The following is a 23688-nucleotide window of genomic DNA, read 5'->3' as shown; positions in this document are numbered from 1 at the left end:
TCATAAAGGGACAAGCATGACTTGGCCCTTACTATTGGCGACAGAAGTGCTGTGTGAAGGCTAACAAACATTGGTTAAAATGTCTATGACGATTCTCAGTCATCCAGGTCATGATTGTCCCAAAGGTGTTTTTTCAGAAGCAACTGGACTTTCTGGTTTTTCTTTGAAGATGTTTCGCTTCTCATCCAAGAAGCTTCTTCAGCTCTGACCCCACCATCCAGTCAGAGCTGAAGAAGCTTCTTGGATGAAAAGCGAAACGTCTTCAAAAGAAAACCAGAAAAAGTCCAGTTGCCTTTTGAAAAAGCACCTTTGGGACGAACGGTTCAAATGTTGACTTCAAAACTTGCCCAACTCAAGGAAACTTAAAAGAGAGCAGAAATGATCCTTCGCTCATCTGACCCGTGGACTTTGACCCGTGGACATCATGGAGACGATGAGTGAAGACAGTATTCAGAGCAGATTAAGCGTGCCTGAGCTCCACGGAAATCAACAACATGCAAAGTTGTGCAGAAAAAAACACTTCAATCCTCTGGGGTACTGGAATGTGTTATATTCTCGGGTTTCTTACATAGGTGCAGGAGCAGAGAGGTCAAAGGAACGGAATTAAATCGGCCTACTATGGCGACATGGGAGAGAACAAAATGGACGGCCAAGAGGGAAACAGCTAAAATTGCAAAGAGGAATGATGCAAATGCATGCACACCTCGCCAAGGGCATCATTCTAGAAATGAGGGTTGTTTTTGCTCACCACGATGCAGCCTATAACTCTCCACATTTGCTGCGGTGTTTTTTTTTAACTCTGACATCAATCTGACCCTTTGACTTACCAAGCGAATAGTGCTATTATTAATTTTTTTCTTCATGGTTTTAATCATGGAGGAAATTCCCTGTACCCTTTAGAGCATAAAGTCATGCAAACAAATATATAAAAATAAAATAAATTAACCGCCCCACCCTGCGCAAAACTCAGCCGCTTCGTTTTGGCAGCAATGAGGAGAACTGCATCGCCCAACTGTGTGAAATGGTGGAGAAAGACGTCCACGAACACCTGCATGCAGAACAGCCATTGGTGGTGAAGGGACGGGTGTGGTGGCTTGCTTTTTTTGCTTTTGAGGGAGGAAGCTTTGGGCAGGTATTGTAAGATATACAAAGTTTAAGTTTACAGGACAAGAAAAAGCCAGCCCGGATCACCACCCTCCCACATCCCACCCCACCCCACCCCCTGTAGAGAAGATTAAATTGGCTTGCTTGAAGGAGTCCATATTGAGTCAGAAATCCCGTCCCCTGTGGAGGACAGAGGCATAGACCCACTGGGAGTGAAAGGGTCGGTGTCCGTGTCCGTTTCCCCCTCGGCCAAATAGCGTTTTTCCTTCATCCAACTGGAGCCGCCATTCGGGCCGAACAGGAAATCATCTCTGTCTTGAGAGATGCTGAACCCGCTCGGGGAGCGTTCGAGTTCCTCGTGATTGACCGAGAGCAGGGATAACGGGGTGTCGCTGTCTCTTTGTCTTTGTCTTGAGGAGAATCTGTCCGAATGGGGGCTCCAGAGCTCTCTCGGCGGGGACTGGAAGGAAACCTGAGAGTCCATGAAAGTCACTATTGGCAGGACTGTGGGCCTTTCTGTGTAGGCAGTGGAGAAGGGCATGGCTTGCCATCGGCCTGAGTTCTGGTCACTGAAGGGCAGTGAAAGTGGGTTGTGACCACAGTCCTGGCTTGAGTACCCAAAAGGAGGGACTTTGTTCACGGGAACGTGGTGGAAGCTTGGAGACAGCTCGTGAATGGAAGGCTTGGAGTACTTGTAAATGATGGATTTCAGTTCAGAAAAGCGGTTGTCCTCAGCTGGGGACGTGGCTTCTTTCAAAGGACACGTGTCGGTGACCTGGACCTGCAGCTGCCCCAGATGTTGCTTGTGCATGTCTACTAAAAAATCCAGCTTCTTCCCCATGTCGTGGACCTAAAAGACAGCAGCTGTCAGAACTCAGCTGGCATAAATGATTGGTTATTATCTCGATTAAGAGCAAACTATTCCCCAACTGAAAATTGACCTCTCGGTTCGAGATCATCCCAAAGATCAAAGGTCATCACAAACAAAATGCAGCAGCAGCAGCACAACACTTTAGAACAGTTTTGAAGGAGATTTTGGAAAAAGGGGCAGAAGAGGTTGAGACATTGGAAAAAGTGCAGAGCAACTGGGATGATTAAAGGCCTGGAGACTAAAACATAGGAAGAACAGTTCCAGGAACTGGGTATGGTTGGTCTAGAGCCATGATGGTGAACCTATGGCAAGCGTGCCACAGGTGGCACGGGTAGCCATATCAGTGGGCACGCGAGCTCAGCTCCGGCACGCATGCATGTACCAGCCAGCTGATTTTCGGGTCTTCTCGGCCCACCAGAAGTAGGGAAACAGGCTGTTTCCTGCCTCTGGAGGGCCTGGGGAAGGCCTGTTTTTCTTTCTCACCTGGTTCCAGGGCCTCTCTAGGAGTCTGGGGAGGGCGAACAGTCCCACCAGAAGTTGTCAAATGGCCCGTTTTTGGCCTCCAGAGGGGTGGTGGTGAAGGCCATTTTCACCCTCCCCAGACTCCTAGAGAGGCCCTGGAACCAGGTGAGAAAAACAGGCCTACTGAGCCATCACATGCTGGGAGGGGGGATCGTGTGCGCATGCATGGGGGCAGAGTGCATAAAATTCTGGATGTGGGCATGGGCGACCTGCCCCCCGTGCCCCCTCCTGGTATGCGATAGCAAAAAGGTTAGCCATCACTTGTCTAGAGCAGGAGTCAGCAACCTGCGGCTCTGGAGCCACATGTGGCTCTTTCACCCCTCTGCTGCAGCTCCCTGTCACTCAAAATACGTGTCACAACTGCCAGTGTGTGACACCCTAAGGCATGCAATTTATTGAGCTTTTCAACCCCCGGTAGGCCAACCATGGATAAATCCAAGAAAAGAAAAGTTTCAGAAGAAAACAGAACGTTTAATTCAACTACATATGCTAGTTTTGTGGCCGCTCAAGAAATAGTCAGGCACGAGAAGGGTTTTGTGGCTCCCGGTGTTTTCTTTTCTGTGGGAAATGGGTCCAAATGGCTCTTTGAGTGTTGAAGGTTGCAGACCCCTGGTCTAGAGAAAAGAAGGACTAGGGGTGACATGATAGCAGTATTCCAATATTTGAGGGGCTGCCACAAAGAGGAGGGGGTCAACTTCTTTTCCAAAGCACCTGAAGGCAGGACAAGAAACAATGGATGGGAACTAATCAAGGAGAGAAGCAAACTGGAACTGAGGAGAAACTTCCTAACTGTGAGAACAATTAACCAGTGGAACAGTTTGCCTTCAGAAGTTGTTGGGTGCTTCATCACTGGAGGTTTTTAAAAAAAGACGATTTGTCTGAAGTGGTATAGGGTTTCTTGCCTAAGCAGGGGGTTGGACTAGAAGACCTCTAAGGTCCCTTCCAACACTGTTGTTCTATTCTTCTATTCTAAATCATATAGGATCTCCTCTTGAGGAGGAGGTTGGACTAGAAGACCTCCCAGATCCCTTTAGCTATATTCTGAATTTGAATTTGAGAAAAACACGGACACAAACTGCTGAGCATTTCATTACCTGTCTTTCAACTCTGACAAATTTGCCCATCATGCTTTGATCTTCAGGATCATCTGCAGATGCTTTACTTATGAATGGCTCATTCCTAAAAGGAAATAAGGTTCCATTTTACACAGAGGCAGGAAAATAAAAAACCACATTCAAATTCTTCCTACAAATATTTCTAGTTCACAATGCATTTACACAGCAGTGCATTTCAAAGGAGGAATTTCGGAAATGATGGTCAATCTTGTTACTTAAGATATAACAATTGCCACTGTGTCATGTTGAAGTCTTATTATTCTGAAGAATTACTGTGCATTCTTTTCGTCTGCAAAAGCCAAAGAAAAGTGAATACACTTTTGCACTCCATAAAAGGTAAAGGTTCAAATCCCTAGTGACACATAATGGGGTGAGCTCCCATTCCTTGTCCCAGCTTCTGCCAACCTAGCAGTTCAAAAGCAGGTAAAAAATGCAAGTAGAAAAATAGGGACCACCTATGGTGGAAAGGTAACAGCGTTCCGTGCGCCTTTGGCGTTTAGTCATGCCGGCCACATGACCACGGAGACGTCTTCGGACAGCGCTGGCTCTTCGGCTTTGAAACGGAGATGAGCACCGCCCCCTAGAGTCGGGAACGACTAGGACATGTGTGCCAGGGGAACCTTTACCTTTTATCAACAGTTGGAGAATGGGGCCTAACTTCTGCATACCTGTCTGATTCTTATATTTAGTGTTATTTTTTTGGGAACTTGTAAATTGGTTAGTTGTTCTACAAGCATGAAACTTCAGTGTTACATATTACAGGTAGTACTCAACTTACAACCAAATTGAGCCCAGCATTTCTGTTGCTAAATGAAACATTTAAGTGAATTTTACCCCGTTTTATGACCTTTCTTGTCACGGTTGTTAAATGAATCATTGCGGTTGTTAAGTTATTAAGATGGTCATTACATGAATCTGGGTTCCCCATTGACTTTGTTTGTCAGAAGGTCACAAATGTGTCCCCGGGACACTGCAACCGTCATAAATATGAGCCAATGGCCAAGAGTTCTGAATGTTGATCATGTGGCCATGGGGATGCTGCAATGGTCATTAAGTGTGAAAAATGGTCCTAAGTCACTATTTTCAGTGCTGTTGTAACTTTGAAGAGTCAGCAAACAAACTGTTGTAAGTCGAGGACTAAGTGTACAGAATGGCCTTGCAGCAAGATGGGCAGCAAACAGATTTAATAAATAAATATAAATATAAATAAAATATCCCAAATGCTGCTTTTAATATCTGATAGCAAATCAGTCTGGGTAGATCAGGCTGCAGCAGAGCCTTGAATGAAGAATTGATGAGGTATTTTTGAATTTTTTTTGGATATAAGAATGTACATTTTTAAGTTTTTAACTGCTTTAAACATTATATCTATGGTCCATACTACGTTGGCGCTTATTGGAAACGGGGGGGAATGATGGCACCAGGGAGAAAATGATGGAAATGTGGCTTTCACTGAGGGGCACCCCAAGGGGTGGGCTTCAAAAATTTTAGCAAGGGGTTCTCTGCCCGGTTGCTAGGTGGGCATGGCCATGGTTGGCGTGGCCTAGTCGGTCTCCTGCACCATTGTGGTGGGGGGGTGTTTTTGCTCTCCCCAGGCTCCGGAAGCTTTCCTCGAGCCTTCAGGAGGGTGAAAACAGCCTCCCCAGGCTCTGGAGGCCCTCTGGACTATTTCCAGCATTCCTGAACTTCTGGTACGCCCTTTTTTCACCCTCCCTGAGCCTCTACGCCTGCCCTGCACTTACCTGCATCCAAAACAGGCCACGTGGGGACTCCTGGGAGGGGAGGGGAGGGGGTGGGCAGGGCGAGTGAGATTTAGGGGTTCTCCAAACTGCACAGAATCTTAGATAGAGGTTCTCCTGAATCACTGCAAACCCCCAGCAGCCCACCCCTGGGCATCCCCCCAAAAATGTCACCTTGGAGACTGCTGCGAAGGGTAGGAGAATGTGCCTCCTTTCTGAGATTTCCTGTGTCTGGGAGTAGATGGAGGCCCAGGTGCAAAAACCATATCTATTCTGAAAAGAGATAAAAACAGAACATAAGGACTCCTAGATGTAGTCGGGTTATATAGTGTCATCACTCAGGGGTCTTGGCGACTTTAAGGCTTGTGGACTTCAACTCCCTAGAATTCCCCAGCTGGCATTAGGACTACCTGTTATGGGCCGGTGGGTTAAAATATAACAGAATAACAAACGGAAGGGACCTTGGAGGTCTTCTAGTCCAACCCCCTGCACAAGCAGGAGGCCTTATACCAATCCAGACAAGTGGCTGTCCAGGTATGTCTAAGAGCTGAAGTCTTAGAGCATATGGAGGCACCAGTTTAAAGAAAGATGATTTACAAGAAGGAAATTGCCATTAGCAAAAATCTTCCTTCCTTCCTTCCTTCCTTCCTTCCTTTCCTTCCTTCCTTCCTTCCTTCCTTCCTTCCTTCACCTGTCTCCCTTCTCTTACCTCTCTCTCCCATCCATCTCCTTTCTTTCTTCTTCCTTCCTTCCTTCCTTCTATCTATCTATCCATCCATCTATCTATCTATAATCTATCCATCCACCCACCCACCTATCTACCTACCTACCTACCTACCTACCTACCTACCTATCTATCGTCTATCTCCATCCATCCATTGATCATCTATCTATCATCTATCTGTCTGTCTGTCTGTCTGTCTGTCTGTCTCCATCCATCCACCCACCCACCCACCCACCCACCCACCCACCCACCTATCTATCTATCTATCTATCTATCTATCTATCTATCTATCTATCTATCTATCTATCTATCTATCATCTTTCTCCATCCATCCATCCATCCATCCATCCATCTACCTACCTACCTACCTACCTACTCTGCCTTGACTTCACTGGGTGGCCTTGGCAAGTGAATAGATAGATAATAGCGCAACACATAGTCATCTATTATGTGTCTGAATCACTGGATATTATAAGGTTCCCATCTCCATGGAACTCTTAACTTGATTCCTGCATTAACCCATGTCTGGGTCTGCATAACACACTGAATGGTAAACTAAGCAACCTACTTAGGTGTACATGAAACCACACACACAAATACACAAAACCCGTATGATTGAATAGGTCATGTGAAGACAAAGTATAACCTAGCCTGAGTTAAAAAAAATTTAGACTCTTGATGGAGTCTGTTGCACAGCCATCATTTTCTTACAAAAATAAGAAAAGTACTTTGAGCCATGGTGCTTGCAGTGACAATGCCGTTACCTGATCTAGGCCAAACTCTCAGTCTTTTCCTCCCAGTATAATCTCCACAATTAGTCTACAAATGGGGTCACGCCCTCTTACCTTGCTTGAAGGTATTTGATTCTGGAAAGCATGTCGAGATGTCCAGCTGAATATTGCTCTATCACATCCTTTACGTCGTAAGGCCTCAAAGTCTCCTTGAATCTCTTCTTATAGAGGCGGAACTGTAGAATCCTGGTCCCAGAAGAAACAGCAGAAAAAGGGATTCCGTGTGAGCTACTCAGATACAAACAGTCCCTGATGTTCCATCTTGACCTCAGCTGAGCCCAGGCCGGAGACGACTTGAAGCTCATGGAAAATCCATGCATGCTAGAACTCCATGAATGTTTAGATGTGAACTTGGAATCACTGTCTTTCATGCCTAAGGCAGGACTAGAACTCACAGTCTCCTGCTGATTGGCTCAAAGTCACCGCGAAGTTGTAAAAAAAATGCTTTAAAAAAAAAACGCTTTCAAAAGGCTCAGAAAGATCAGAAATATTTATCAACTGTCAAATTGGTCTAAAAACATCTGATTTGATGCATGGAATGGATCTGATTCAAAGAGGTGGATTTGATTAAGTCCTCTTCAAGTCAAACCTTCAATACAAGCTTAATGTAGCCTTCTTAAGTAGTTTGTTACAAGCCACCGAGAATAAATGGGATTTAATTTAATGGAAAGACATCAAATCTAGCCCAAGTCTTGATTAGTTCCATTTATAATGGATTACGGTTAAAAAAATTTCCCTTTACACTTTCCAAATTAGCTACTCTTAGCAGGAAGCAGGTAAATAGGACATCAGCAGATCGAGTCACTTTAGCCATTTAAAGTAAAATCTAATTATTTAAAGCAATTAAATTAGCAGTTAATATCACAAAAGCGGTGAATGGCATTTTGAACTTAAATTGGTTGGAGCTTGAAATGCCCTCCCCACCACAAACAGATATGTTTCTATTTAAAACATACTTCTAACCTTGCTGGAAGCATTTAGATCACGGGTGTCAAACTCACCATGTCACATTGCTGTCACGTGACGTATCGTGACATTTATTCCCTTCGCGGAGCTGGGATGGGCATGGCCTGTGTGTGACGCATACTGCCCATTGCCTGACAGTATGACAACCCTGATTTAGATTATATTCCAAGCCATTTGAGACAATTGTGTTATGGTGCAAGCAGGGTTTGGAGGCTAACAGATTACTTTAACATATTATTATTAATATTATTACTGGTCAATCTTTAGTGAGATTCACAGCCTTTGAGGCTGGTTAATAGCTCAGCAGCTCGAGTCCTAACCAAGGATTTAGGAACTGTTAAGGTATCATCGGAGGATGTAAGCTGTTCTGAGTAAAGTGGTTTTTTGTAGAGTCAAAATGTTCAAGTCCGGCAAATTTAGAATTTCTAAATAGCGGGATAGCCCTTTGGGTATTGCTCCAAGGGCTCCAATTACAATCAGGACAACACACGATTTCTTTTTCCACAGTCGCTCAACTTCAATTTGCAAGTCCCGGTACTTTGTGATTTTTTCTTGCTGCTTATCTTCAATCCGTGCATCACCAGGTATTGCAATGTCAATGAACCATACTTTTTTCTTTTCAACTATTGTTATGTCAGCTGTGTTGTGGACCAAGTGCCTGTCCGTCTGAATCCTAAAGTCCCACAAGATCTTGAGTTTCTCATTCTCTAAAACTTTCTCAACCTGATGTTCCCAGTGGTTTTTGCTGTACTCAAATCCAAACTTCTGGCACAATTTCCAGTGAATGATCTTAGCAATGGTGTTGTAGGTAGTCAGTTTGTGAAATTTTGCTGCACCCACTGATCAGGTGGTCGACTGTCTCATCTTTCTCATTGCAGAGGCGGCATTTGCTGTTGGTGGTAACGTTGAATTTTTGCCTTCATGCAGTTTGTAGCTAGGGCTTGTTCTTGAGCTGCCAAAATAAAGCTTTCTGTTTCTTTTTTCAGTACTCCTGATCTTAACCAGTTCCAAATTAGTTTCTGGTCAGCTCTGCCTTCAATACTTTTCAAGTATTGGCCATGCAGAGCTTTGTGTTTCCAATTTTCAGCTCGCTGCTCAATTACTTCTTTCTTATATTCTGCTTTTGTTTTAGTTGTCTTTAAAAAGCCTCCTTTATTTACTTCCTTAATCATTGGTTCTTCACTTTTCTGGATGTAATCATTCAAGCTGCATTTTTCTTCTTCCACAGTCTGCTTTACTTGTAGGAGTCCTCGACCACCCTCTGCTCTTGGTAAATATAATCGGTCAACATCACTTTTAGGGTGCAAGGCATGATTCATTGTCATAAGCTTCCTTGTTTTTCTGTCCAAATTGTCTAACTCCATCTGGGTCCAGTCAATTATTCCTGCAGAGTATCTAATCACAGGTATAACCCAGGTATTTATGGCTTTTATGATGTTTCCTCCACTCAATTTGGACATTAATATCTTACGAGTTCGCTGAATGTACTTGGCTGAAATTAATTCCTTGACTTTATTATGCATTAAGTCAGATGCTTCTAAAATCCCCAAGTACTTGTAGCCTTCTTCTGATTTTACTGCCTTTATCATTTCTTCATTCTCTAGTTCTATTCCATCCTCTTCTATGATCTTGCCTGCTTTGGTTGCTATTGTTGCACATTTGTCAATTCCAAATTGGATACCAATGTCTTGGCTGAATTCTTTTGTGTTTTCAATTAATAAATTCAGTTCAGCTTTTGTTTTACCAAACAGCTTCAAATCATCCATGTACATCAAGTGCGAGATTTTCAGTCCTTTCTTTGCAAGTTCGTATCCACAGTTCATCTTCTTCAAAATGATTGTCAGTGGTAGCATTGAGAGTATAAAAAGTAGGGGTGAAAGGGAATCGCCCTGGAAAATGCCTCGTTTAATTTCAACTTCACCCAGTTCTTCTTCATTAGCCATAAGTTTCGTTTTCCAGAGGTTCATTGAAGATTCCATGAATCTATTATTATTATTATTATTATTATTATTATTATTATTATTATTATTATTATTATTATTTACTTTATTCATTAACAATGAAACACAGTAAACTGAACATTAAAAAATGCATCACATATACCATTGAATGGTGCTAATGGTTGATACGGGTTGCTGCCAGCGTCCTAGGTATCAACCAAGTATCTTCTTAAGATGTACAATGTTCCAAACAGCGCAGTTTTTTGCCGTTCTGCTGGTGTTATTGCAGGTAGCTGCAATTTGTTGACGTATCTTATAAAATTCTTGGACATGGTACCAAGTGCCCCAATGACAATGGATATCATTGTTATATGTTTCATCCATCATCGCATAGTTTTGATAGCCAGGTCGCGATATTTCACGATTTTTTCCAGTTCTTTTTCTTCGACTCTGGCATCTCCTGGTACTGCAATGTCAATAAATTGTACGTTTTGGTTTTTGACAACTGTGATACCTGGCGTGTTGTGTTCCAAATGATGATCTGTCTATATTCGAAAGTCCCACAAGATCTTCACCTTCTCATTTTCTATAACTTTTTCCACTTTATGGTCCCATGACTTTTTGGATACAGGTAAGTCGTATTTTTTACATAATGACCAGTGGATTAATTTAGCAACTCGGTTGTGTCTAGCTTTGTAATCAGTTTGTGTGATTTTGCTGCATTCACATATTAAATGTTGAACAGTTTTGACATCGTTGTTGCAAAGTTGGCAGTTTGGATTGTTGGTGGATTTTTGTATCTTTGCTTTCATGGCATTAGTTTGTAGTGCTTATTCTTGAGCAGCGAGTATTAAACCTTCCGTTTCTTTCTTGATGGTTCCCATCTTAAGCCATGCCCATGTAAAGTTGTCATCACATTTTCCTTCAATGTTTTTCAACTGCTGTCCATGCAAAGCTTCAGTTTTTCATCTATCTCATCTGTCATCCAGCTGTTTTTCCTTATATTCTGCCTTTGTTTCTGTTGTTTTTTTAATGTTCTCCATTTTCATTTGCAGCAATTTTTCTGTACTTTGGTTCAATACTGAGCGAACCAGTTCACTCTGATTTTGAAGTGGGCCCACCCATATGCCCTTGTGTTATACTCGCCTATATTTTCATTTCTAAAGCCCAGCTGATCGGCGCAGCAAAGTGGATTGCCGCACCTCAGCTGTTTTCCTTGCTGGCAGCAATGCGGAAAGTGAGTTTTCTCCAAACTGCGCACAGGTGCGCAGCGAACCAGTTGTTAAACCGGTAGGATCCCACCCCTGGAGCCAGCATTGTCCAAAAATGCTTCTGCAATCATGTGGCCAGCATAATTATACACCGAGGTGCATGGAACACTGTTATCTTCTCATTAAAGTGGTACCTATTTATCTACTCGCATTTGCATGTTTTCGAACTGCTAGGTGGGCAGGAGCTGCAGCAAGGGATGGGATGGGAACTCATCCTGTCGCACAGTAGTTGGGTCTCAAATTGCCAATCTTCCAGTTGACAAGCCCAACATTCTAACCAGTAGGCCAACGCACCCTCACTTGCTCATTACTTACTCCATAACACTCCCTCTTGGTGTTTGACCCTCAATAAAGAAGGAATCAAATGTTGCTGGACTTACAGTCATGTAAACGTAGCTCAGTGGCTAAGACACTGAGCTTGTCGATTGAAAGGTTGGCAGTTCAGCAGTTCAAATCCCTAGTGCCGTGTAACTGAGTGAGCTCCTGTTCCTTGTCCCAGCTTCTGCCAACCTAGCAGTTCAAAAGCACGTAAAAAATGCAAGTAGGAAAATAGGGACCACCTTTGGTGGGAAGGTAACAACGTTCCGTGTGCCTTTGGCATTTAGTCATGCTGGCCACATGACCACGGAGACGTCTTCGGACAGCGCTGGCTCTTCGGCTTTGAAACGGAGATGAGCACCGCCCCCTAGAGTCAGGAACGACTAGCACATATGTGCGAGGGGAACCTTTACCTTTACTCTATATCCACTTTTGCACTCTCACCCCAACTGTGGGGAAGATGAGAACTGAAGACCAACCAACACATCTAGAAAGCTGCAAATTGGCAAAGCTGCCTGGATTGCAACTGCTTGAAAGATACGTGATTTACATTGCTGAACTAATTTTTTTTTTTTTTCAAAATTGTAAACTGATTTTTAAACACACACACATTCAATGCAGTATTGGTAAGCAGCTCAACGTTTACCTAACAGCTCGGATGACCATCTTCAGTGTGGGGATCAGGTCTTCCATGAGGAGCTCATTGCTGTATCCCCTATCTTCTGCCAGGGGATCCCCTGTTCCAGCATCTAAAATAAGGACCAGATGAATACAGGTAAAATAATCCAGATGCAGAAGAAGATTAGAACAATGTGAATAAGTTCTTACAATATTCAGATGTTTAATTGAGGCTGGAATCATTTAAAATCATGGATCCTGAACATTCTCCAGTTCAAAGAACCAGTACAGTTAGTCCTAGACTTACAACAGTTTGTTTAGCGACTGTTCAAAGTTACAATGGCACTGAAAAATGTGACTTATGACCGTTTTTCACAGTTACAACCATTGTAGCACCCCGCGATCATGTGTTCAAAATTCAACCAATGGTTGGCAGCTGGTTCATATTTATGACGGTCTCAATGTCCCATGGGATTCCCCTTTTGCAACCTTCTGACAAGCGAAGTCAATGGGGAAGCCAGATTCCCTTAACAACCGGGTTACTAACTTATCAACTGCAATGGTCCGTTTAACAACGGGGGCGAGAAAAGTCATAAAATGGTGCAAAATTCACTTAACAGCAGAAACGTTGGGCTCGACTGTGGTTCTAAGTTGAGGATTACCTGTATATGTCTTAAGGCTAGATGTTGAAATGTATTATTTGCATCTTATCTGGAAGATGGTTTAAGATTTCCTAAAGTTGGAAACACAGTCATCTATCTAATTAAGGAGTGCAGAACAAATACCCCTCCAGATATTGCTGTACTACAAAGCCCAGCATCTATTACCTTGCATCATGCTCGTTGGAGTCAGTGACATGGGAGGGAGGGACAAGAGACTGTAAATTTCTTACATGATTTATTGCAGTGATGGTGAACCTATGGCACGCCTGCCAGAGGTGGCAGGCAGCACCCTCTCTGTGGGCATGCGAGCCGTTGCCCCAGCTCAGCTCCGCCGTGCATTCGCGTGCTCCTCCTGCCAGCCCTCTGGCCTTTGCGTCTCTGCTGTGCAGGCACAGGGGGGGCGCGCATGCGGGGGGAGGCACATGCACGGGGGCTGCACGCGCATTGCATTTTGGAGGAGGAGAAAGGGAGGGAGGGACAGACGAAAAGAGAGAGAGAGAGGAAGGAAGGAAGGAAGGAAGGAAGGAAGGAAGGAAGGAAGGAAGGAAGGAAGGAAGGAAGGAAGGAAGGAAGGAAGGGAAGAAAGAGAAGGAAAGAAAGAAGGCAGGCGGGAGGAGACAGATAAATTTAATAAAAACAAAACAAAAAACAAAACAAAAACAAAAGAAGGAAGGAAGGAAGGAAAGAAGGAAGGAAGGAAGAAAGAGAGAGAGAGAGACGGGAGGGACGGGAGAGAAAGGAAGGAAGGAAGGTGGGGGGGAGGGAGGGAGGAGAGAGAAAAAGAAAGAAAAAAAAAGAAAAAGCAAGATGGGAGAGAAAGAAAGAAGGAAAGAAAGAAAGATGGGAGGGTGGGATGGAGGGGAGAGAGAGGAAGGAAGGAAGAAGGGAGGAGAAAGAAAGAAAGGAAGGAAGGAAGGAAGGAAGGAAGGAAGGAAGGAAGGAAGGAAGAAAAGAAAGGAAAGGAAAGGAAAGGAAAGGAAAGGAAAGGAAAGGAAAGGAAAGGAAAGGAAAGGAAAGGAAAGGAAAGGAAAGGAAGTTTACCTTCTGAGCTTTGCCAGAATGCATAAGCTTTCATTCGGAAGGCAGTGCGCAATCGATCTCGGTTAATCAGGACAACGTTCTTGGACTCTTTGGAAGGACTTTCTTCAATTGCTTCTACATTCAGAGGAGTAAACAGCTTTCCTTTAGGATTGCTACCACGAACCCGATCCAAGAGACCCAGCTTTTGGCTAAAAAAGATAAGGAAAAGGATCAACTTTTTTTTTTAAATCCCTTGTTTTAAATCTAGTTTGTACATCAGATGGGTAACAGCCAGTGAGATAAACAGCCTTCTTTGTTGCTCCCTTAAAAGGGCCACTGAAATCTGATGGAAAAAAATGGCTGTGTTTGTGTGTTTGTGTGTGTGTGTGTGTGTGTGTGTGTGTGTGTGCACAACTGTTTTTCTGTTCTTTTTTCTTTAAAAGTGAGGGGTTTTAAGTAGAACCAATCACCAGGGGACCATGAGTTCTAGTCCCGCCTTAGGCATGAAAATCAGCTGGGTGACTTTCAGCCAATCACCAGGTGACTGTGAGTTCCAGTCTTGCCTTAGGCATGAAAGCCACCAGCTTAGTGACTTCGGGTCAGTCACTCTTGCTTCCAGCGGCCAACTCGCTTCACAGGATTGTGGTTATGGGAAAAATACCATATTTTTCGGAGTATAAGACACACCAGAGTATAAGACGCAGCTTAGTTTTTGGGGAGGAAAATAGGGGGAAAAAAATCTGCCTACCAGGTATTCACCTGGCTAGCGTCCTTAGTCTGGTCAGCTTCAGCACATTCGTTTGCTGGTTTTTTATCCCCTACTTGGGGATAAAAAACAGCTTCTAAGGCACAGCTGAGAGGAAACAGCAATGAGAAAAGCAGGCAAAGCACGGGGAGATCGCTTCACTCGGCTAGCGCCTAGTTAGGGCTGGAAAAAAGCTTCTAAAGAACAGCTGAGAGTCGGAGCAAAGCATGGAGATCGCTTCACTCGCTAGCGCCTCATTAAAGCTGGGAAGATCGCTCGCTAGTGCCTTGTTAGTGCCTCGTTAGGGCTGAAAGAAAGCTTCGAAAAAGTTATATTCGGAGTATAAGACGCACCCAAATCTTCAGCCTCTTTGGGGGGGGGGAGGTGCATCTTATACTCCGAAAAATACGGTAGGAGTGGGAAGGAGTATTCAGTATGATTACCACCGTGCACTGATGGTGGCCCAAAGTCATCCAACCAGCTTTCATGCCTAAGGCTGTACTAGAACTCGCCATCTGCTGGTGATTGGCCCAAAGTCCCCCAGCTGGCTTTCATGCCTAAAGTGGGACTAGAACTCACAGTCGCCTGGTGATAGAGACCCAAAATCACCTAACTAGTGTTCATGCCTAAGGTGGGATTAGAACTCACCGTCTCCTGGTTCCTAGGCCAGCACTTTAACCACTAGATCCGTGACGGTGAACCTATGGCACACGTGCCACTGGTGGCACGTGTAGCCATATTGGTGGGCACCCGAGCTCAGCTCCAGCACACATGCACGTGCCAGCCAGTTGATTTTCGGGCCTTCTGGGCCCACCGGAAGTAAGGAAACAGGCTGTTTCCTGCCTCCGGAGGGCCTGGGGGGATGGGGAAGGCCCGTTTTCACCCTCCCCAGACTCCAAGAAAGCCTCTGGAGCCTGGGAAGGACAAAAAACGGGCCCACCGTGCCATCACATACCAAAAGTGTGGGGAGCGTGGGGGTGGTCTCGTGCACATGCACGGGGTGCATAGAATTATGGGTGTGGACACGCATGTGAGGCCGACAGTGGGAGGAAGATGCTCCCTCAGCTGAGACAAATCTCCTGTGTCTTTCTCTTTCTTTCCTCGTGGACTCTTTCTCACCTTTCTCTCCCTTTTAACCAGTGGTGAAATCCAATTTTTTTTTACTACCGGGTCTGTGGGCGTGGCTTGGTGGGCGGGGCAGGGGAAGGATACTGCAAAATCTCCATTCCCACCCCACTCCAGGGGAAGGAGTACTGCAAAATCCCCATTCCCTCCCCATTCCTGGGGGAAGGATATTGCAAAATCTCCATTCCCATCCCACTCTGGGGCCAGCCAGAGGTGGTATTTGCCGGTTCTTTGAACTGCTCAAAATTTCCGCTACGGGTTCTCCAGAACCTGTCAGAACCTGCTGGATTTCACCCCTGCTTTTAACCTTCCTTTATCCCACTATCTTCTTAGTTCTTCTAAGATCACCGTAGACCACAGTTAGTCCTCGACTTACGACCACAATTCAGCCCAATATTTCTGTTACTAAGCGAGACATTTGTTAAGTGAATTTTGCCCCAGCTTTCTTGCCACAGTTTTGAAGTGAATCACTGCACTTGTTAAATTACTAACATGGTTGTTTAGTGGATCTGACTTCCCCATTGACCTTTGCTCATCAGAAGGTCGCAAAAGGGGTACAGGGACCTTGGGACCATGCAACCGCCATAAATATGAGCTCATTGCCAAGCATCTGAATTTTGATCGCATGACCAAGGAGATGCTACATCATCATCATCACCTTTTAATGACCCCATCATCCCTTGCGGGGTGGAGTCAGGGCAACTGAATGGAGCTGAGTATTTACTGGCCGGATGCCCTTCCTGTTGCCAATGCCGAGTTTTGTTCAGCAGATACATTCTCATTGTGCCCAGAGAAAGAAATATCTGCCTCTACCTAGGATCAAACTCACAGCCTCCTGATTTTGAGCCGAGAGCTCCACCTCTAGGCCACCGCACCACTCCACTAAGGAGATGCTACGATGGTTATAAGTGAGAAAAAATAGTCATAAATAGTCACTGTTTTCAGTGCCGCTGTAACTTCGGATGGTCACTAAGCGAATGGTTGTAAGACAAGGACTGACTGTATTGTGTTCTACCGATATGTCTGCCTTAAATTTTTTCAATGCTGCCTCTCAAACGTCGCTTCCCCCAACCTCCATAACTCCTCTGAAGGAAGCCACCTTAGAAAAGGATGCTCTATTAAAAGGAACCACACTGGAGATCCGAAGGACATACCTGGTTCCATCCACTTGTTCTTTCCTTTGGGAAAATTGAAACAGAGAGAAAAAAGTGAGAACAAAACAACGGGGAAAACATAGGATATTAAACTTCAAAGGAAATTAGCGTTATTGGTTTTGACACCTAGCGGCTACATTTGCATTTCATATTTAACCCAGTTACAGGATTAAGAATCAGATGCGTTTGAATGACATGTTTGTGTAAATCCAATGGTTTCACTTTGCACAATAGGCAAAGAGATACAATAAAGCAAAACCAGGTTAAAACTAACCAAGCTTTGCATGCTGTACAAACGACACCTGGTTTTCATTAAGCCTGTTGTGCAAAGTCTCCCAATAGGGACTCTGCTCATACATTTTTTTTCCTGCTCTATTCTATCCACAATTGAGCCCAATATTTATATGGTTAAGTGAGAAATTTGTTAAAAGTGAGTTTTGCCACATTTTACGGCTTTCCTTGTCACTATTGTAAACTTCATAACTTCATAAATGCATGGTACAACATAGGAGAACAAACCCATTAGGAGAAGATTCAGCAATCCGTCTGCATTTAAAAGACATAGACCACTCTTTTGAAGACAGCCAAGTCCACATTTTGGACAGAGAGGACCGCTGGTTTGAAAGAGGGGTCAAAGAGGCCATCTATGTCAAAACCGAACAGCCATCTCTCAACAGAGGGGGAGGGATATGACATCATCTATCTCCAGTCTACAACACAGTCCTTTCAACAGTTCCAAGAAGGCTCCACACCAATTTTCCCCACTCAGGTGACCCTGAGGACACAGATAAACCTCCAGGTGGCCTCAACGGCTCTCTAAAAGAATGCAAATGACCAGCTGTCTGCAAGGGGTACAAATCCTTTCATTCCCCACCATCCAGTCAGAGCTGAAGAAGTTTCTTCATTCATTCATTTCATTTATTGGATTTGTATACCGCCCTACTCCCGAAGGACTCAGGGTGGTGAACAGCCACAGAATAAAACACATAAATACAAAATTTAAAAACAGAATAAAACCGAATTAAACAATTTGGCCGAGACAAATTTAAAACACCCAATAATTTTAAAAACAAATTAAAATTTACATTTTAAAGGGGAAAGATTTAGGCCAGGCCGGCTTGATGGAATAAAAAAGTCTTGAGAGCGCGACGGAAGGTGCGCAGATCCGGGATCCTCCGTATCTCTGGGGGGAGCTCGTTCCAGATAGTAGGTGCCCCCACAGAGAAGGCTCTCCCCCTGGGGGCCGCCAGTCGACATTGTTTGGCCGACGGCACCCAGAGGAGCCCCTCTCTATGGGAGCGTACCGGCCGGTGGGAGGCTATTGGTGATAGCAGGCGGTCCCGCAAGTACCCAGGTCCTGAGCCATGGAGCGCTCTAAAGGTGGTAACCAAAACCTTGAAGCGCACCCGGAAAACCACCGGGAGCCAGTGCAGCTCGCGCAGGAGAGGTGTTACATGGGAACGCCATGTTGTTCCCATAACCACCCGCGCGGCCGTGAATGACTGAATGACCTGAATGACTGAGAATCTTCATAGACATAAGGATCCTCGTACAAAGAATCCGTTCTCTGCTAGAATATCAAATATCTTCCCAATTGAGCTCCTTTTGACATGCTAGACCTGAACTCCCATAATCCTCAGGTAGCAAGAAGACACTGAAAAAGGGAGTCTTCTAGGGATAACAACACCCCTTCTCCTACTTTTCCATTACAAAACTGGTCCTTTCATATGTCCTCCCCTCCAGTTTGGCTTAGACGATCCTTCAAATGAACTTAAGTTGAGACACTGAACCAAAAATGTCCCAATGTACAGAACTTACCTGAAATATGGGAATGATACCACAGTCTCGTAAAACCTCCATGTGGCAACAAGATCTATCCTATTAGGATTAGTAGCGTAGTACCTCCAGGCAGCCTAGAGAACACAAGAGAAGTATGAGAAATGTAGGTCCTTGTATGTGTATGTCTAATAAACAAATGTTATGGGAGAAATTTTTATAGATTATCCAAGTATTTAGTATTAATCAACTAAATATATTGAGCAATTGAATCTTCATCCTGCATTTGAAGGGTGTTAAAGGTAAAGGTTCCCCTCGCACATATGTGCTAGTCGTTCCAGACTCTAGGGGGCGGTGCTCATCTCCGTTTCAAAGCCGAAGAGCCAGCGCTGTCCGAAGACGTTTCCGTGGTCATGTGGCCAGCATGACTAAACGCCAAAGGCGCATGGAACGTTGTTACCTTCCCACCAAAGGTGGTCCCTATTTTTCTACTTGCATTTTTTACGTGCTTTCGAACTGCGAGGTTGGCAGAAGCTGGGACAAGTAACAGGAGCTCACCCCGTTACAGGGCACTAGGGCACTAAGGCACTAGGGTGGGAGGGGCCAGCCAGGAGTGGGATTTGGGGGTTCTCCGAACTGCACAGAATCTTAGCTAGAGTTTCTCCCGAACCTGTGCGAACCCCCAGCAGCCCATCTCTGCATGTTATGGAAAAGCAGGACGCACAAACCTGTATGAGTTCAGCTGCCGGTTTCCTTCTTTTTTCAAAGTGCTTTTGGCGATGTTGTTCCTGGACTTTTAGAGCCAGTCCTGAACCCAAAATGCCCTGCAAGGCAAGATGAACAAATCAATGCTTGAGATATTTCTTCGTGAAAAGTGTAGGATGAAGAAAAAAAAAAACTCTCCCTCAGGGTGACCACATAACAAGGAGTCGGGGATCTGTTCTTTCTCCTATTTTTTTTTTCAGGACAGCAGAAGCTGAATATGGTCCAAGGAAGCCTGGAGAAAGTGAGATATGAGACTATTGTATTTCCCCGAAAATAAAACCAGGTCTTATATGAATTTTTTGCTCCAAAAGATGCATTAGGGCTTGTTTTCTGGTTAGGTCTTATTTTGGGGAAAATACTTATATTAAATATTAAATGCTTCCATCTGGCTGCCGATCTTAACTGGGTCTTATTTTGGGGGTAGGGCTTATATTACGAGCATCCTGAAAAAACATTTTAGGGCTTATTTTCCGGTTGGGTCTTATTTTCGGGGAAACAGGATACAAATGCTCATAAAAATTATAGCGAGAAGAGTATAAGATAAAGAATATAACTTTATCACCATCTGCTGTTGTTGGTGCTTCCACAGTCAAGAATGCCAATTTCTTCCCTCTGTTCTGCCTTCCCTTTTCTTGGAACTAACTTTCTTGGATTCAATATTCCAAGCATGCCTCCCACCAGAAATGGGTTTCAGCAGGTTCTGACCGGTTCTGGAGAACCGGTAGCAGATATTTTGAGTAGTTCAGAGAACCGATAGTAAACATTCTGACTGGCCCCGCCCCCATCTATTCTCTGCCTCCCGAGTCCCAGCTGATCGGGAGGAAATGGGAGTTTTACAGTATCCTTCCCCTGGAGTGGGGAGGGAATGGAGATTTTACAGTATCCTTCCCCTGCCACGCCCACCAAGCCACGCCCACCAAGCCGTACCTACAGAACCAGTAGTAAAAAAATTTGAAACCCACTGCCTCCCACTCACCAAGTTTGGGTGATATTTAACAGATATTTATCATTACTTTCCTGTGTTAGGATTTCTAGTTCCTCCTGTTTATTACCCATATCCTGTGTAAGGATATACAGGTTGTACTTATATTATGACTGTAATGGAGCTTGCATATTACGGTAGTACGTTATAATGGTACAGTGGTGAAATCCAAATTTTTTTACTACCGGTTCTGTGGGCATGGCTTGGTGGGCATGGTGTGGCTTGGTGGCCGTGGCTTGGTGGCCGTGGAAGGATACTGCAAAACCCCCATTCCCACCCACTCCAGGGGAAGGATACTGCAAAATCTCCATTCCCACCCCACTCTGGGGCCAGCCAGAGATGGTATTTGCCGGTTCTCCGAACTGCTCAAAATTCTGGGAGTTGAAATCCACAAGTCTTAAAGCTGCCAAGTTTAGGGACCCCTGCCCTATGCCATTTCAGACAAGTGGCTGTCCAGTCTCTTTTTAAAAACCTCCAGTTCTGTTATACAGGTAGTCCTCAACTTACAATAATTCATTTAGTAACTGTTCAAAGTTACAACGCACTAAAAAAAAAAAAGTGACGTAAGACCTTTTTCAAAATTACAACTTTTGAAGCATTTCCCCCATGATCAAAATTCAGATGTTTGGCAATTGCTTCATACTTATGACCGTTGCTGTGTTCCAAGGTCCCCTTTTGTGACCTTCTGACAAGCAAAGTCAACGGGGAAGCCAGATTCACTTAACAACCGTGGCAAGAAAGGTCGTAAAACAGAGCAAACCTCAGTTAACAAATGCCTCACTTAACAACAGAGATTTGCCCCATGTATGTGTGTGTCAATTGTGGCCGTAAGTCGAGGACTACCTGTATTGAAACGTTTTGAGCAGCCAGGAGGGCTCCAGAGAGATGGAAAGACGCAGCAACAGAAGCTAGCAACACCTTCACTACCTCCAAAATTAAAGGAGAAATTAGGAAGAAATTCTCAAGCAATATTAAAGAAACTGATGCCTTTTTATTTTCGGAGGAAGAAACTTTGTGGAATTGCAAGGAAGATTTCAGGGCGGGGCACCCTCATGTCTCAGGAAGTCCTTGATGAAACTTACAGCCGGAAGGGCAAAAAATGAAACTCCGATTAACGAAAACGCAGCTGCGATCAAGCGCCCTTCCCACGTTTTGGGTGTCTTGTCCCCGTAGCCGATTGTTGCCAGCGTAATCTGTGGGGAGAAGGTTTGGGACAGTCTGTAAGAAAGACAAAGCAAACGGGCAAGAAGAATGATTCCTTGGCACTTCCAGATGCCCCCTTCCACACCCAGATCTCTGCATCTCATCTGACTGGTAAGCCTGAGTTGCTACGTCCTGGAGGGCCCTGGACATCTACTACTCTCTGTAAGATTTTCAGTCTGTTGGAATACGGTGCAGAACTGTAAAATGTTTTCTCCTTCCTTCCTTCCTTCCTTCCTTCCTTCCTTCCTTCCTTCCTTTACTTCTCCTACTCTTCCCTCCATCCCTTCCTCCCTCATCCACATCCATCTATCCCTTACTCCTTCCTTCTTTCCTTCTTCCTGTCTTTCCTTCCCTTCCTTCGCCCATCTGTCTTCCTTCTCTTATTCCTCCCTTCCCATCTATCTCCTTTTTTATTCCTTCCTTCCTCCTCCAACTCTTCCCTCCATCCCTTCTTCCCTCCTCCCCATCCATCCATCCCCTACTCCTTCCTTCTTTCTTTCCTTCCTTCCCTTCCTTCGTCTTCCTTCTCTTATCCCTCCCTCCCTCCCATCTATCTCCTTTTTCCTTCCTTCCTTCTCCTACTCTTCCCCCATCCCTTCCTCCCTCCTCATCCATCCATCCCTTACTCCTTCCTTCTTTCTTTCCTTCCTACCTTTCTTCGCCCACCCATCTTCCTTCTCTTATCTCCCCTCCCATCCATCTCTTTTTTCATCCGTCCTTCCTTCCTTCCTGCCTGCCTGCCTGCCTGCCTGCCTGCCTCCCTCCCTACACCTGTTTCCCTTCCTTCTCTTACTCATCCCTACCTTCCATCCATCTCCTTAACTTCCTTTTTTCCTTCTTCCTTCCCCCACCCATCTCCCGTCCTTCTCTTACCCCTCCCTCTATCGCTCCCAATCCATCTCCCTCCCTCCTTCCTTCCTTCCTTCCTTCCTTCCTTCCTTCCTTCCTTCCTTCCTTCCTCAACCTATAATCAATACCACCCAGTGGCTGAGTTTACAAGAATCAGGAATTTTGGTTGCATATTTCACCTATTTACCTGGGTATCCACTCTAAGTCAAATCGTAAAACACGCAGACCCACCACCACTCATCGGTACTAAAACTACCCAGGCCTAACAGACTGTACAACTACAGTCTACAGTACATTGCTAACCTGGGTCAGCAATGAGGTATGAACACACAGCCCATGTAAGTCCCATAAAGTAGAAAAATTCTGCCATGTTCAGACAAAAGATCTAAAACAAATGAACTGGATCGCCGTTAATACTGACCAGTCCCCACCAGAGGGCGTCAGCATAGGTCCCAAACTCTTTGGTCTCTTTTCCATCCTCGTCTTTTTCAAGCACGTCCTTCTCCACCAGGTAAACCAGGAACGAGGAGAGGATGAGGGTTAAGAATCCAATGTACCAGGCAGTGATGAGCTCCTAAGACCGAACAGGTTGCCATAAGCAAAAGGAAAAAACTCAACCGGATCATGAGAGTCCTAATTTAAGCTAATTAAATTAAGTTGATGAAGATTCTCAGCCATCCAGGTAGAGTTGTCTGGAAGTGGTGTCATAGCAACTGGAATTCTTTTCCTTTTTTTGGTTTGAAGTGTTATGCTGCTTATCCAAGTAGCTTCTTCAGTCGGTCCGAAGAAGCTACTTGGATAAGCAAGGAAACATTCAACCTAATTAAATTAATTTATCCTGACCGGTAAACTGTACCCCTCAGGATTGTCCCAAGAGTTTGGGCTGCTTTGGGGAAGAACCTCAGAAAGTCCGCTCTTTCTTCACAAATCAATCTTCTCACCCACATCATTGCTAGCTGCTTCTCATTTTCTTTGGCATGACAAGAGATTATCTTCAGTGATTACCACAGATAAGAAATAGAAGCATCTACTGTTCCTGCTCAGATATGTTCCTGCTATCTAAACTGGCATGAAAGGTTAGCAAATGAGCAGGCTGTTGTGTAAAGATCAACATGGAGTAGATCCAAAGGTTTATTGTCAGTAGACCTTCCCTTGAGGTGGGTAATAGATCCACTCTTACACCAACCCTTAGAAATGACCCCCAACTATGATAGAAGTTACTATCGTTACTACTGTGCTTCCCCGAAAATAAGACCCTGTCTTATATTTTTTTGAACTCTGAAATAAGTGCTTGGCCTTATTGCCATGTGCCAGGAGTGAAATGCTCCCCATTTGGATCGGCTCAGGCGAGTAGGTAGTGATGGTGGCGGGCAGTTCGGAGAACTGGTAGCAAAAATCCCTGCCCCCTCCCCCCCATGCCCAGCTGAG

The 23688-nt window shown here is 44.7% G+C and overlaps 1 protein-coding gene across 1 annotated transcript in view; it reads right to left on the bottom strand.

Moving 5' to 3' along the window:
* Positions 1–1234: 1234 nt before the first annotated feature.
* The window catches only part of KCNQ3 (potassium voltage-gated channel subfamily Q member 3), a 194385-nt gene continuing 171931 nt past the window's right edge, over positions 1235–23688 (bottom strand). The window contains exons 5-15 of the mRNA XM_070942013.1: positions 22682–22834; positions 21291–21401; positions 19190–19285; positions 18504–18598; positions 16686–16709; positions 13683–13870; positions 12008–12110; positions 6921–7052; positions 5526–5624; positions 3592–3676; positions 1235–1954 (exon numbers count right to left, since the gene is read on the bottom strand). Of these exons, the coding sequence (XP_070798114.1) occupies positions 1235–1954; positions 3592–3676; positions 5526–5624; positions 6921–7052; positions 12008–12110; positions 13683–13870; positions 16686–16709; positions 18504–18598; positions 19190–19285; positions 21291–21401; positions 22682–22834 (1806 nt within the window). The remainder of the gene's footprint in view (positions 1955–3591; positions 3677–5525; positions 5625–6920; positions 7053–12007; positions 12111–13682; positions 13871–16685; positions 16710–18503; positions 18599–19189; positions 19286–21290; positions 21402–22681; positions 22835–23688) is intronic.

Source organism: Pituophis catenifer, unplaced genomic scaffold (genome assembly GCF_029215685.1).
Source record: "Pituophis catenifer annectens isolate HBS135680 unplaced genomic scaffold, rPitCat1.0.hap2 SCAF_3, whole genome shotgun sequence".
NCBI classification, from domain to species: Eukaryota; Metazoa; Chordata; class Lepidosauria; order Squamata; family Colubridae; genus Pituophis; species Pituophis catenifer.
This window is presented reverse-complemented; position numbering and strand designations above follow the sequence as displayed.